General features: G+C 48.2%; 5 protein-coding genes across 5 annotated transcripts; 1 reads left to right on the forward strand and 4 right to left on the reverse strand.

Moving 5' to 3' along the window:
* Positions 1-2,414: 2,414 nt before the first annotated feature.
* N7466_006033 (acetyl-CoA synthetase-like protein) lies at positions 2,415-5,725 on the reverse strand (the record flags this gene model as incomplete). Its single annotated transcript, XM_057165430.1, has 2 exons — positions 2,415-4,630; positions 4,696-5,725. 2 exons carry the CDS (start codon positions 5,723-5,725, stop codon positions 2,415-2,417), a joined length of 3,246 nt encoding a protein of 1,081 aa, XP_057021029.1.
* A 990-nt stretch (positions 5,726-6,715) lies between these two features.
* Positions 6,716-8,829, reverse strand: N7466_006034 (acyl-CoA oxidase; the record flags this gene model as incomplete). Its single annotated transcript, XM_057165431.1, has 7 exons — positions 6,716-7,233; positions 7,297-7,351; positions 7,414-7,927; positions 7,988-8,137; positions 8,195-8,314; positions 8,367-8,565; positions 8,625-8,829. The coding sequence occupies 7 exons, from the start codon at positions 8,827-8,829 to the stop codon at positions 6,716-6,718; spliced, it is 1,761 nt and encodes a 586-aa protein (XP_057021030.1).
* Positions 8,830-9,415: 586 nt separating this feature from the next.
* Positions 9,416-10,809, reverse strand: N7466_006035 (uncharacterized protein; the record flags this gene model as incomplete). Its single annotated transcript, XM_057165432.1, has 6 exons — positions 9,416-9,594; positions 9,660-9,825; positions 10,086-10,183; positions 10,241-10,563; positions 10,621-10,679; positions 10,792-10,809. The coding sequence occupies 6 exons, from the start codon at positions 10,807-10,809 to the stop codon at positions 9,416-9,418; spliced, it is 843 nt and encodes a 280-aa protein (XP_057021031.1).
* Positions 10,810-13,068: 2,259 nt separating this feature from the next.
* On the forward strand, positions 13,069-13,341 carry N7466_006036 (uncharacterized protein; the record flags this gene model as incomplete). The annotated part of the gene is made up of 1 exon (XM_057165433.1): positions 13,069-13,341. The coding sequence occupies one exon, from the start codon at positions 13,069-13,071 to the stop codon at positions 13,339-13,341; it is 273 nt and encodes a 90-aa protein (XP_057021032.1).
* Positions 13,342-13,656: 315 nt separating this feature from the next.
* Positions 13,657-14,147, reverse strand: N7466_006037 (aegerolysin family protein; the record flags this gene model as incomplete). The annotated part of the gene is made up of 2 exons (XM_057165434.1): positions 13,657-13,969; positions 14,053-14,147. 2 exons carry the CDS (start codon positions 14,145-14,147, stop codon positions 13,657-13,659), a joined length of 408 nt encoding a protein of 135 aa, XP_057021033.1.
* Between the last annotated feature and the right edge of the window lie 1,167 nt (positions 14,148-15,314).

A 15,314-nucleotide genomic window follows, 5' to 3' on the forward strand; every position in this document is an offset into this window, starting at 1 on the left:
TCGCATGATGTCGATCCACACTGATGTCAAACTGGAGTTTCAGATTTACCGCCCATTCAATGTTCCAAGCCCTGGAGGTTGCTATGATGTAAATAGGGTGGGCGGCTAGGACGACTGTCCCTTCATGTCCTTGTCTTTTTGGTAACCTCACCTGGGAAGCATTTTCGATACATGATCAAGGTTTTGTGCTGCAACTTGCCACGAAGTAGTATTTGAAGTATTGTGTATGAAATGCCAAGCTCTGAATTGCCAAGCACGGGGTGGCAATCAAAATTGGGGGCGGAAGTTTCAATGTTGAGTTGGAAATCCTTGCTTTATCCATCGCCTTTGAAGCTGTGACAGTCAATAGCTGAGCGTTTGGTTTTTGATAATCATATTTTTGTAACTCGCGTTAATCTCGCTTCCATTGCGGTGCCAAAAACTTGCATTTTATTGGGGTATGGATGTTCGAAGTGCCTGGGGGTAGTCTAAAAATGGGTGGGGTGCCAGTGCTGGAAAGGTACTAGCATAATCGGACTTTTGGCACTACCAGTGAATGCCCATGTACTACTCCGTAATCTGTGGTAGTATGCGTGTTTCGGCGGGCGCTAAACTAATCTCTACAAAAGTGAGTGACATCCCTTTATCAACCCAGCATCCTATCTCACAGCGTTCCCACCTTCCAACCTATAGCTACCTAGGCCCACATCGAAACCTTGGAAGGCAATACTTGTTTACTTGTTTTTTCTATTTGATCCAGATGGCTCCGAGTCGACCCCAATACATCTTTGGCTATGAGGATAATGATGAAAAACCAGAAACCGACTTCGAGCGATGGTTGAAAGAACAACAAGGAGGTCCGCGGGGTTCCTCTTTGCCGAAATTGGTCGATCATCAACGCCCACGCAAACCAAACTATGGCCAATTCAACGACAGGCCGATTGCACCTCCCACTCATGCCCACAGAGGTTTAAGCATATGGCAAGGACTGCTTATAATCTTTTTGCTCTCTTCTCTGTTCATCTTAATACTCGATGTAGTGAAGCAATTTAAGAGGAGCAGACAAGTACAAAGTCCAAGTATCCGCTTAGAGGAGAAGCTGAATTGTGGATAAGGTATGTTACTAGTACAGACCACTGGGCCCTATCATGGAACTGACGTTTTGGGCTCAATTTTCAAGGCGTGCAGTTCGAAGGGAAACTTCAAATTTCGTGTGTGAGCTTCAGTCAATACTTGTATATTAGTTAAAAAGTTGGAAAAGGTTGGATTGGCCCCCAGACTAGACAGGGGTGTAAATGAGGTGCACATCTGGTGCAATATTGTCTGGTGTATCCCGAGACTTTCGGGCGGACTCGATCAGCATTTTTGATACTCATATCCAGGTGACTGCATCCGTACTGAGCACTTGAAATTATCATTTACTGACTGGCCCGCAGTCAACAATTTGATGTCCCTAACTACGGTGTCAACGCCATGTGCACATGGCTGTCTTTTTGCAGCTACGGCCTTAGGTCTTTGATCTATTGCTGCTCAAGTTAGCACAATGATCGACCAACCAGACCAAATACTTGCACTGAGGGACTTTCGACACTTATGCAGCTGGCATAATCGACAGCCTCTTCTTCCTTGGTATCAAATCAAATCGTCAAGCCAATGGATGTTCCCAGGAACGAAATATGTGATTTTAGGAGCAAAGAAGCTTCTGGGTACAAGCGATATCGCTCCCATAAACGCAAGCGTCATTCCCAGAGACGTCCTCCAAGACTTTGGGGAAAAAAAAGTTTGGCTCCTGGAACGTACAAAAGGACATGTCTTATTCTGCAGCCACAAACGAAGGCATCAATAGAATCAAGAGAGCCCTTTTAGATCAAATATAGACCTTCTAGGCTGCTGGCCGTATTTAGATATTCTCTAGCTCTATAGAGCATGAACACTGGTCAATGTGATGATTATTTGCGAGATTAACGGTTGAAATGAAGATCAAGGAAGCCTTTGATAGTGATTTGCATGTCTGCAGGGGATTCTAGTCCCAATTGGTTATATGCTTTTGGTTAAGTGGCTGTTTAGAAGACGTGGCTATGGTCTCTGCTTGATGGAGGCAACGGAAACACTTTCCAAGGGACGATAGCGTTGGATCGTATACTGGAGACAAGTAGTCTAAGTTAGCCTTCCTTAGTATATAAGGAATACTTACTATCTATTTATGGGTATTATTACTGATATGGCGATAGGAAAATAGCTCGAAGTACTAGTAAAGGTGGTGCTAGTTTTTATTGTAAGTCTGGAGTCTCTTCTTTTCAAAGTGATGTTCTGAACATCTAGTTAAAAAAATTCATATAGATTGGTTGATCCTCTTGAAGAAAGTAGTCTATGTAATTCCATCAGTCCAATCACCCCGATATTACACCTGCAACAGGCCATCGTAAATATAACATCTAGAACTGCCACTGTTTACACCACCTCTTCATTAACTCAGCCGTAACCGGCTCCATCCGACGCATGGTCTCGCTCGCCTGCTCCGTCTTCTCCGTCGCAAAGCCCGCACCAACGTCCTCGTCCCCAGTAACCTTAGTAGACGCAAGACGATACGTATCCAAAAGCTTCACACCCGGATTCTTCTCCAGATCCACATCGCCAACAGCGCTCTTCTCCAGCGCATCCACCCACTCCTCAAAGCCCACAACACGCTCAATCCGGCTCCCATAGAACTCCGTTACCGCAGGCACAATAACGCCTTCCCAGTCTGGTAGGTTCGGATTGATCGCATGGAAGTACCCGCCGTCACCATTTTGGCCAGCAGCAACCTCCAAAATAACACCCGCGATGTCCTCCACAGGCGCCCAGCCCATGTTAGCCAGCAACCCCAGGTTGCTAGGCAGGAGGCCTAGGAAGAGTGAGCTCCGGATGATGCTTGGAAGCCACTCGCGCGGGTTCCATTGGCCTTGTTCGGCCCGCGGGCCGGCGACCTGGCCTACGCGGACGACATTCCGTGGCACTGAGGATTGATTCGCTCCCGCGTCGAGGATCAGGCTTGCAGCAAGCTTTGATTGGCCGTAGCCCATCTGGGAGGCCTGGCTGAAGTCTGAGAGGGATTGTTCGGGGATGGGGGTGGACTCGGGCCATTGCTCGACTGTGCTGACGGATGAAACGAAGGTGATGGGGATGCGTTTGGCGGCTGCTGCGGAGAAGTCGATGAGGTGCCGGACTCCACGGAGGTGGGGCTCGAAGGAGGCGATGGATTGATTGAAGTCCACGGGCCAAGCGTTGTGGATTATGAGGTCGACTGTGCCTGCGAGGCGAGTTGTGATTTCTTCGGAGAGGTTGAATTTAGAGGAGGAGGAGAGGTCGACGGTGAGGAATTCGACGCGCGATGAGGGGAAGTCGGTGGAGAGGCCGCGGAAGCTGCTTGCAGCGATTTGGCGCTCGCGTGCATCCGATGTGCGGTTGAAGCAGTAGATCTTTGTGATTTCCGGGTTGGCGAGCGCGAGGTCGAGGAGGTAGCAGCCTACGGCTCCAGTAGTGCCGGTGATGATAATGGTCTGGTTTGTGGTGGCGGGGAGGGGTTTGGTGGATGTTGGGGCAGGGAGATTCTGCGTGTATTTTTCGACAAGTGCCGAGCATTGTAGGACTAGAGCGTCAGCCTCGCTGGTGACTGCATCTCCATTCTCACTAGATCCAGCTAGAGAATTTATGAATGAACTGAGCTGGGCGATGGTTGGGTTGCTGTAGATATTCCTCGCCTCAATGGTCTTCTTGACACTTGCGCTTAGCACTCGAGCCAGCTGGAGAACCTGTAGCGAGTCGACGCCAACGGTAAAGAAATCATCATCAACGCCGAGAGCAGGAAGCTTCACGGTCTCTCGCACCAATTCACGGATCCCATCCGTAAGAGTTGCCTCTGAGCTAAAATCGAGCTGCACGGCCGTGGCTGAGACGCCGTTGGTGTCAGAGCTAGATTCAAAGATGCGACGAATGTCGTCTACGTAAAGCTTTGAAGCCATAGCGCGCTGAATCGTTCCCTTGCCGGCTCGTGGGAACGGTCGCTCTGGGTCCGATAAAAAGACATAGTCCCGCAAGATGCGGCCATGCGCGACAGTTTGCTCATTGACTTTCTCGATGACCGGCCAAACATCGTCCAAGAATCGCTGCTTCTCCTGCTCGTTTGCCGGATATTTCGCTGGTTCAATTATCAGAGCAGCATGGAACTGTCCCGAGCCCATGACTTGCGCGCCCAGAACTGCCGGATGTCCGATCACCGCTCCTTCGATAGTTGTGGGGTTGAGTTTCTCGCCAGTGGAGAAGACTATAATGTCGTCGGCGCGGCCCACATAAGTCCAGTGGTTTGGTAGAGTCGGATGCGGGCGATATAGATCATTTGTGCTGTACTCATCCAACTCGGGGAAGACGTAAAAGCATGTCTGGTTACCGGGGTGGCCCTTGTTCTGCCGAATAAAGACTTGCTCGTATGTGTCCTCGCCGAAGGGTCGCCACTCAATACCTAGCATTTCTGTCGGGATGATGAACCAAGCCCAGAGAGATGAGTCTGGTTGCGTGTAATACGGCATGTAGATCAACTCGGTTGCGCCGATGGCGTTGACTAGCTTGACATTGTTGCTGAGTAGTGCGGCAGCTGCAGCGGGTGCGATTGGACCTGCAAATAGGGCTTGGTTAGTTCCTGACCACACGCGAATGTACTTGTATGTTTCTCCAACTCACCTCCTCCAAAAGCCACGACTTGCAACTTCTTCATTTCATCGAGCGCTACTTGTGACCGCGACATTTGCTCTAGAATTGCTGGGGGCAAGACAGTATAGGTCGCGCCGGAATTCTGCAACCACTCAACCACGTTGTCGCCCGTGAGTGGAACAGATGGATCGCGGAAAATAAGAGGAGTATTATAGTAAAATCCTGACAAAACAGTCGGCGCAATTCCTGCGGTATGGAAAAGAGGACATGTGATGAGGTATCGCGGATTATCGAATTTGCCCCATGTCGGCAACCACGGCAGGTTGCCTTCGTACTCTGGAACATAACGGTGCAGGTCGTTCAGAGCCAGCTTGCCGTGGGAAATAATAACTGGCTTGGGTAGACCCGTGCTACCGCTAGTATGAAGCACCACAAAGGGCTCCCATTCGGCTTCGGCGAAGCTCTTTGTATACGGGAACGGGGCAACCTCCGCAGCCACCCACTCGTCCAAAGGAGCAATTGCGAAGCTCTTCATCCCCGCGCGTCCGGCAACCCACGGAGCCACCATGGAAGCCAGCGACTGGTCATAGTATAGGTTATCACAGTCCGTCTTGTTAAACAGGTGAACCTGTGCCTCGACGGAATTCCGCGGCGAGATAAACAGAGCCTTATACCCCGCCTTAATTGCGCCCATGAGAAAGATCACGTAGCGCGGGTCTTCGAGGCCCATGAAGGCAATCGTGGGGAAATCACCAGGGATCGGTGTCCCGACTTGCTCGACCAACATGTGAGCCACATAGTTGACAGCGCTGGCGACTTGGGCCCAGCTCACAGGCTTCCAGCCGTCGCGGGGGTTGCCGAGTGTGCGGGGGACGAACATGCAAGCGACATCTGGAGTCGCTATAGCGGTTGCATCGATGATCTGGGGCATTAAGCGTTTGCCGCATTCGCCCCCTAGAAGCGGTTCGTTATCGGAGTCGGTAAGCGTACCGAAGACGTTCATGTTATTCTTGGTCATCGTGTTTGACGCGTCGCTGTTGCAACTGATGAACTCGCCCATTTTTGCGACGCGAATTGACTTTCACAATTTAATGTGAGGTCCACCCCTCCATTATATCCTCTCGCCATCTATGCCTGACATTGCCTGCTCTAACGGGTCCCGGCTTAGCAACGGCGTCTCCGTGTATGTTTATGCGGCTTGGAGCAAAATAGCTACCTGAAATTCTGGTGCGGGCCCACTATCGGATTCGAACTGGTGTTCGGACATGGCGATGGACAAAAGCGTATTAGCCTGGCCACATGTGTAGATTGTGGCGCTGCTGAGAACGCCAGCACATGAACTTGGATTTTCGAGGTGAAAATAGCCGAGCTGTCAGAAAATCTTTATTGGGTGCTAAAATAAGGTTGACAGGTTTGACAACGCATATGGCGCAAAGACGTTAGGAGTATTGACTGGGGGGTTTACAAGGAGAGAACCCCATACAATGAACCCCGGGATTGGTATGGGAAGGAGTATAAGGCCTTAAGGGGGGATTTTGAGATCACGTAATCTGGAGTCTCGGCAATTGAGAATTTTGAGAATTTTGACTTTGCAATAAATAGTCTGATTTTTCATCTATGCACGGTCTCAATCCCAAGCTGTGGATACAACTTCGAGTGTTTCCCGTGTGCTGAGACTAGTTCGGATTTTTATGGATATGTGGGCAGCCGGACCAAGCCGGTCACACCTGATCGTGATTCATGCAGCTTTTAAACATTGGCTGCGGATGTACGGAGTAACGGGTGTTAGCAGCTGTAAGGTTTGTTTACTTTACTTCCAATTGCCATTTTGGGATTCTATCGGGAGATCTATTTCCGAGGCCGCCGCAAGACGCTCTTTTTCAATGCAAATTTTTTTTTATTCTTATCGGACATTAACGATAGTAGCCACAAGAGGGACCATTGGGATGCTTAAACCGTGGAAATTCAACTAAGTCGAAACTCACTGCCCATTTTTTAGGTATTACTATTATATCTCAAAGACAATAAAACAAATATACAACCGTGGACTCTAAAGACGGGCCTTCTCTTCAAATTTCCAAACCGCATCCCCGGAGAAAGTCTCCAGTTCTCCAACATACCCATCCCACAAAGCCTGCGAGGTCATGGGCGCCGTGCAATACGGCTCAACACCAGTCTCTTCAACCAACCGCGGCAATTCCGGGAGGACAGCGTCGGCAGCCTGCGCTTCCATTGCGCGCTGCGCTTCACGACTAATCCCACCCTTCTCCGCGTACCAACCAGCGTCTTCCTTGAGAATTCCAGCTTCGTAGAGAGCGCAGAGCTTCGGGTCGATGCCGATATCTGTAGCGGCCTCGATTGCCATGCGGTAACCGATCGCCAGGACGAGGGGGAGGCATAGGGGGAGGATAGTCCGGTTGAAAGCTTCGCTGCGGTGCTTGTTGCCGAATCCCTTCATTAATTCGCGTGCTTCGGCGAAGAGGCCTGCTTCGTGGCGTGCGAGGGGGCTGTTGGGGTTCTTTGGTGGCGGGACCGGGTAGCGGCCGATTAGGAGCTCGCTGGCGAGACCTGTTGAATAGAAGATTATAAGTTAGCTTGTGCGAATGGTTTGAAGGATGGGTTTTCACATACGGATAGCTAGGACTCGAACGTCGCCTTCTGCGGTTGCAACTGCGTTGAACTCCAACTTTATTGGGGAAGAATGTTAGCAATCCATAGGGTCTTGTTGGGGATTAGATGAAGCCTTACGCTAGCTGCGAGAATTTGATTGCGATCATAGTATCCTTGCCAGCCGCAACCCTCATTGATAGCTGTGAGACTGGTCTTGAAGTGATGAATCGTAACTGCTTTGAACGTGGTTGCAAAGAGATGTCGGACACGAGGATCGGTCCGGATGCAATATTCCCTGCCGGCGTAAATCAAGAATGCCTGCAGAACATGGGCGCGCGAAATAGCGTGCAAGATGGGGAGATGCTGAGTCCGGAAGTCGATGACTGGCATCGGCTGTCCTTCGGGGTTTAAGATGTGGCGACGGAAACTGAATTTACTGGCGTTGTACACGGCCATCTTGATTAGGGGAATGCATGCGCCGGCCAAGAAGAGGGTTCCGGCTCCCATGCGGTGGATGGTAGAAAGGAAGTTGTCGCGTTCGTCGCGTGCCTTTTCCAGGCTACCGAGCAGGGCAGAGAACGGGAGTTTGACGTGGTTGAAGTAGGTCAGAGCATGATCGATTGGGTTCGCGCCAGCGCGGGGTGGGAAGACTCTGGACACCGACTTTAGTCAGTGCTGGATATGTCTGTAGAGACTGATAGCTGAGACTTACTTTGAGGTAATGCCTGTGCACATCTTGGTACCGTCAGACATGGGAACAAGGAACGGTCGGACTCCGCGGTCCTCTCCTTCAACTATAAGACGGGCGACGACCACTGCAATGGTCGGCAGGCCGTTGCGTGGAGTATTTGGTGGCATGCATCTAGGGTTGCTTGGTTAGTATCAGAGTTGATAAATCTGGGATCGGCTGGTCGCTTACTTGGCGGCATTGGGAGTCGGCGTGTGCAATTCAAAGCCGCCATTGGGCAGCAGTGTCGCTGTGGTTTCAAGATTGCGAGCATCTAAGCCGTGTCCAAGCTCAGTAAGCATGAATTGTGAACTAAAAGAGGTTAACATGATATGATTCTAGAAAGATTATGCGGAGAACTCACGAGATATCAACACGCAACGCCTTCTCTATAATGGACGGCAATTCCGGGTGTGTGGCAGCAAAAGGAGCAACTGTGCCAACAAAAAGATTATATTGGACGCTGACTAGGTTGATTGCGCCGCCATCCATAGCGGTGAGCATGTCCATGTGAAGTTTCCAGAAAGCTGGGGTCATTTCAACTACATCTTTCAGTGTCAAGTCTATATTCAAGCCCCAATTAGCCACTTTCACGCATGTTAGTTGCGGGAGGGTAAGTTACTGTAAGCTCGTGCCAAGGCCCTTGCCCTTTGATATGTGAGCTGTGTCCGCTCCTCCAGAGTGGACGACAGTGATGCAGGCTGCATCAATGGCGACTTCGCTAATTCCAGAGTAGGTGAAGGGGTTTTCCATACGTGCTCGTAGAGTGCACGGCACTCTTGTACGGCATCAGTATGGTCTGTATTTGGTGACTCCATGAGAGACATGATTGCTGATGTTTCTAGAAAATATTTTGATATTTCCCCGGAGTCACATCATGACGAAGGGCGTTTTATTTATTTGCTTCGGTTCAGCCGGGCCGTTTAAATGTCAGGGGCTTAGCTGAAGGCGTTCTACTTTGACTCGCTAGCAATGTGCTAAAATATTATAGGTCTAAGAGATAAACAGACTAAACACTAAATGGCATTGCAATAATAGCCGACCACGATCCACTTTGACAGCAGTTGTCGGGTTCACCGGCAGTCTGGATGGGCCGCTCAGCTAACGAATGACAATATGCCACAGCGATCCACGCAGATCCACTTAGCGCCGAGGACCCTCCTCTGGTTCGCGTGGAAATCGATTGATAGCGTACGCAGGAATTGATTTTTAATCAGATTTTTATACTTTTTTCATTTGTTTTTTATTAAAAAAAAATTTTTGAGAAAATCAACGTGGGAGAGTTTTTAAATTGTTGTCCACTTGGAGATTCCCATTCGTACTCAGCAGTTGAGAGAATGTCAGATCTTATTCAGTGGGGCGCGTTTTGGGATCACGATGAAGTACTAGTAATGAACACTCAAGCTACTCTAGCTAGCTATTCAACCATGGATCCCGAAATAGCTCCTTCGCTGTCTTCCTGTCTTCCGGGCGCCACTGAAGCATACTTCTCATGAAAGCCATAAACATCTCCTTGTTTTCTCCCTCGAGAAACTCTTCCGACAGCTCCAAACTGACCTCTGTCGGGATTTCTATGTCCTGCTTCCATTTCCCTGTATTGTTATCCATTGTAAGTATTTGCAACTGTGCCGAGCGAGAAAATAATACTAGTACTTACCATCGCTCGTAAAGAACTCTTGGCTTCGTTTCCCACGCTGGAGCATATCTAAAGGAGGTGATCCTAGAATACCCATGACTTCCGCAAGATGTGCCCGGGTTGAATACCCTTTGCCATCAGGGTCATTTCCATAGAATAGGTGTCTCCCTTCGAATAAGTCCCATATCTATCATTCAAGAGAGTTTAGTATAAGCTACTGGAATTATAGAAGGAAAAGCGTACCATAACGCCAACATTCCATATATCAACCCGGTAGCTCCAATCAGTCATGAGCATTACTTCCGGTGATCTGTAAACGTTTGGCTGTGCATCATGATTCCTCCTTTCATCTCCTCAAACAGCTGAGCCAAAATCACTTAAAACTGCTCGGCCAAATGATTTCGGCAAGCCGAAACGTCTCGAGGCATATATGGGTAGACCATTCACAATTTTGCGGGGTGAAGGGCTCTGTAGCTCAGCCTGGGTAGAACTTTCAAGGATAGATTTATCTCCTATCTCCTGGAGAATGTTATCACTTTTGGTGTCTATAGAAATATAGGTTAGATAACGCATTTTGGAAAAGCCTGATAGGTATATATTACCTGTATGGACAAGCTTGCATTCGGTATGCAGATAGTCAAGCGCAAGAAATATTTGCATAAGACCAGCTTTGAGGAGATCTTCAGTAAATCGATGGCTGGGGTTGCGGTAGAGGAGGTCTTTGAAGCTCTCCCACATCGGATTCTGGACAAGACACGGATGGCCACCGCCCGAAGAGGGGATTATGAAGATATCCAGTGCTTTCCTTACATGATCATGGCCAGGGTGCCAAGAATTCCCTTGATCTAGTTGCTTATCGATCTGGAACTCTTCCTGGTTTCCTTCATTACGAGTATAGATTTTGAGCGTCACATATCGATGGCCTCTGATTGTCTCAGTGGGTCAGTTCTTAATGAAGATAATTAGATCTGCCCTGACTTACTCAAGATCACGAGCGAGCCATACTGTGGAAGTAGTTCCAAACCCAAGTTTACCAAGAATCTGGTATCTGGAAGTAAGGACTTCGCCGATATTAGCAGGATAATATTGTGCTTGTTTGAATTTTTGAAAACCTTCCTCTTCAAGCAGCTCTGAGGGATGGACGGTTTCGAACCCGCTGGTGAGAAAACATATGGGAGGGGAAGGAGGCCTTTGAAGTGCCTTTGTGGCCCATCTCACGATACTAGCCATGTTTGTTGAATGCACGAAGAACGACTTTACGAACGAGGGAACGAGGGCGAGAATGTAATGCGGTAGTATTGGGTGCTGCAAGGAAGGAAGGAAGAAGAAGAGAGAGAAGGAAGATCTATCTACAGGGAGAAGAGTGAGAGTACAGGTCATATGACCAAGCATTGGTCACGCAAAGGGGAAGATGTGAGTTTTGCTTAAGGGGAAACAAGAAGAATGTAAATAACGAAGATGTGAATTCAACTACTAATTACCCATTGTCACAGATGGGAATGATGACTCATCTTACGGTTGATTGCAACTTGATATCTCAACAACGAAGATACTACTACTATGTATAGAAATTTCCTTATGAATCAATACTTTCAAATGTTTTTCTTTTCTTAGAATATCTAAGTGCTTAAGAGAGTTAAGGGAATTCCAATACTTGAGATATAGATTTTTGAGGTCGTATTCATTGTGATTTTTGTAATCTCTATAAGGGAGTCCTCAGATTTTCTTGAAATTGGTATAAAGGGGTAAAGAGTCTTATGCACTAAACGGTTCATGTCCTAAATAGAGAGATAGGCGTGAATGTAAGTGTAAAAAATCAAATTCAATGTTAGCACTTTGTTCCTCATTATCACTGTATTTGAGAAGATAGCTAGCACTCACTTGAGTGTTCCAAGCCGTGTCACTGTTACTCCTCTATCTTGCTACTCGATAAGAGCGAATGCATTATGTCTCGCCTCTTTAGCACATCTGTTCGGGCATTTCAATTTTCTACAGCGAAAATTATTTTTGATATTGGTAGTATCCCAAGGCCACTAGTCTGTAGCGCAAGGATGAAGCTATATGTGTCAGGACTCAGGAGACGTGGACTCCTAAGGTGCGAATCATATGCGAGTCCCTATATTTCCTCCTGGACATGCGTCTGAGTACAGCGTGCTAGATCAATCTCTCACTTTCCCCAGCCTACTAGACAGTCAGGCTGGGTAAATTGAGAGCTTCTCTCTCCTCTCCTCTCTACTTCCTTTTCTCCCCATCCCACTCACTGGAGAAGAAATACTACTTGCAGTTTGGATTCCTTTTCCACTGGAGGTGTCGTTTGCCACCAGGCGCCATGAACGTGGAATCGAACCCTCACCTAACCACTGCTCGGGCACTTCTACAGTGGACCGGTTTCGACAGAACACAACTACCCGAAGTATGGCTTTCTGCGGTAGAAAAATTTACAGGCCCAGGAGGGGGTGCTGAAAGGTTGTCTGATACCGGACTTTATACTCTATTGTGACCCTGAGTTCAATCCACTGATGCAAAACCTGCAGAGACTTGGCAGGCTAAAGAGAGTCTACATCAGGTATACATAGCTTTGAAGTATTAACGTCACTTGCTAGTATGCTAACCTGAGATTAGATATCGATACGGAAATCCTGTGCACCAATCTCATTTTAATCCGGAGGACAAGTAATGGATCATCAGTGCAGAGATCACAGGAGAGTATGGCACGAAGGTTTGCCACATATACCATGATGGCAGTGGCACAACTGTGAAAGGAGAAGTGAGGCGCTAAAGGTCTTAGCTGGTAGCGTGAGATGATTAAAGCCGTGTTCGTGCCAACCCCGGAGCTACCTTGATGGCTAATAAAATTCTCTACCTGCAGCGCATCCCGGAAATTCAGTTCAACCCTGTCCTTGTGACTGTTATCAAAAAACCCGGGACCTTCTTTTCTTTGAAGTATAAGACGCCCTGGGACCTTCTTCGAATCGACGAATAAGATGAGGAGGACTAGGAGACGACGAAGAGGATGAGAGTTCGGGGCACGATTGGGTTAACCCACTCGAATGGGTTCCTGATTGATAATCGCTGACATGATTATTACGATACCTTACCTGTTACATGGTTTCCGTTGATTACGGATCCTTCCACATTGTTATGATACGAAAATTGCTTGATATGGATTCTTTATCTGGTATTTCTTTTCTCCACGCGTCGAGGACGACCGTGTCTTTTGTGTGGTGATTGTCAGCTAACTCCCCAGAAGTTATATGATTAGGTCGATTAGATGGGATTCCCATCGACGACCTTAGATGGAAATCGTACTGGGCTATTTCAAATTGGTGACCGACGCAGGGAAACCTATGCCTGGTTCCCTGACATAAAGGGGTCCTATGTTCTCTGTGGACGATGGATTGCTGATATGGGTTATCAACTGGGAACCCAAATGCGCGAAGCTCCGAGCAGTATCGTTGTCAATATGGTCCATGCTCCCCAGGCTGCCGTGGACGAGGCCGGATGCCGGCATACAATTGTTGAAGACGGACCATCTACACCGTCTCCCGACCTCCTCAAACTTACTGCTAGCCGAGGTGTAATCATCAAGGTGTATGATGTGGAAGCTCTGGCATTTGCGATCTGTGACGAACGAACGACAACTATAGGAACAGTTCTGAATATGCTTGTTTCTAGTCGTCTCATTTCCTTACGGCAAAACTGAACAGGCCAAGAGATACAAGGTGGAAAGCATCAATGTGAGAATGAACCCTATTGAGAGTCCTCAACACGGTCAGCACAGGCCTTTGGAAGGGCGTTGCTTCTGGCAACCAACCGGAGATGTTAACATAAGAGGAGAATGACATTTCAGAACAATTTCAACAATTTTTTGATTGTTTATGGATATATGGTAAATTTCATGCAGCATTAAGTACAAATAAAAACACAACATGATCAGTGGGGCGGCTGATCGACCCGAAGAAAAGCGGAGAAGAGGACCCTGCGCAGTCTCCTGCCGCTTTTACAGTTGCCGGGAAGGCTACTTCTTCTTGGTCGTAATATCCACGAATACATGTCCCAAGGGCCCCGCCTCGGGACTCCATCCCCCACACTCGACTCTATATTTGTCACAACTGTCCAACACCTCAACCAAGTTGACATGATCTCCTCCACGATTCTCCCAATGAAGCTCACAAATCTTAGCATCGTCATGAAAAAGATCCAGACGACCTTCACTACCACGACGACCTCCGGCACTAATCTCGCCGATACCATCGGACTGGATCACGATCTCGTCGATCTCCTCTTCAGTGAGGGACTGACGGCGGTTCCCGGGACTAAAGAACTCGCCGCTACATGGATTGTTAGTAAAGTGTACAAGAAAATTCCAAGCATTGGGACCACGGGAGGGCAAAGGGCAGAGAGAGAGATATACTCTTCAATGACAGTGTGGTGCACTGTGACTTCGCCGCTTTCCAGGCGGTCCCGAATGTGGAACTCGACCCATTGAGTGTTGTACCGGGTGTCCATGATGAACTTGGATGTGAATAGAATTGATTTCAAGTGTGTGTGAATTGTAATTGTGGAAGAAGAGCTGGGTACTGATGGCAATGGATTATAAGTGGCCATCTGGATTAAAGATTGACCGAGAATGCGGGGGAAATGCATCATAAGGTTGTGGTGTGATGACTCTTACATGTAATCGACGAGTCCACCTGGGGCGATGTTGTGGTCATAACGGGTAGCATTGCATGATCTCATTGGCTGATTGCAGCTTCAACCACGGAACCTTCCTACGTTCGCCTTTCAATCATTTGCGGGGGACATCATCCTTGCCTTGTCACCCCATTTCATTCGTCCGGGTGGAGGGCCATTGTTGGCTGCTTGAGTCTAAGTTGACCCTTCAAACATGGATCCCCGCTTTTCTGTTTGATGGGGACAACCACTGAGATCCAGCAAGGGACATCAAAGAAGCTCGAGATAATTCAAATTCACCAGAAAAGAGAATACCCTCGAATTGGAGAGTGATCACTTCAAGACAATAGAAATGGAACAGCAAAGGGAAGGAAATGAGAGCGACGAAGTGTGGCTTGGGTCCTGAAATATCAGGCACCCCCTCACACGACCAAATCCCGAATCGACGATCGACGATCATCTGACGCTCACCTTAGGCTTCAACCCCAGCAGAATGAGGGAATTATCTATCCCTTTTCACAAAGAATAGATGACGACTCAGAACAAAGAAACACTAAAATTAACACCGCATTCTCCTCATCTTCAACTCCTAACTCCTCTTCAAAAATGGAATGAGTGGACGATATGCGAAATCCTCAAACTTCCCTAAACCCGATCGGCACTGCAACTCGTCAAAGGTGCATACTAACATTGACCGCATCGTAAGCCCAACGCTTGTTACTTAAAGCGCACAAATCACAGCTGGGGACGACTTCTAGGATGTTAGTGACGAGAAAATCCTGCGGCATCGTCAGACATCAAGACAGGCACGTAGAATGGTAACCCGTCGAATCAATAACCACGCGCTTTATCGTGCCATTTTTAAGACCCTCACGTTGTTCGCTCGTTTGGCTGTTTGCCGCGCTCTTCCACCTTTTCCGCCAACACCCGAACACCTGAGTCTCGGGAGATAGGTACCTGTACGTACTGGATTTTCCTCTGGGGCTTTCCTAATCTGGCGAC

The sequence above is a fragment of the Penicillium verhagenii genome (assembly GCF_028828195.1).
Source record: "Penicillium verhagenii strain IBT 33310 chromosome Unknown utg000006l_segment0_segment0, whole genome shotgun sequence".
Taxonomy (NCBI): Eukaryota; Fungi; Ascomycota; class Eurotiomycetes; order Eurotiales; family Aspergillaceae; genus Penicillium; species Penicillium verhagenii.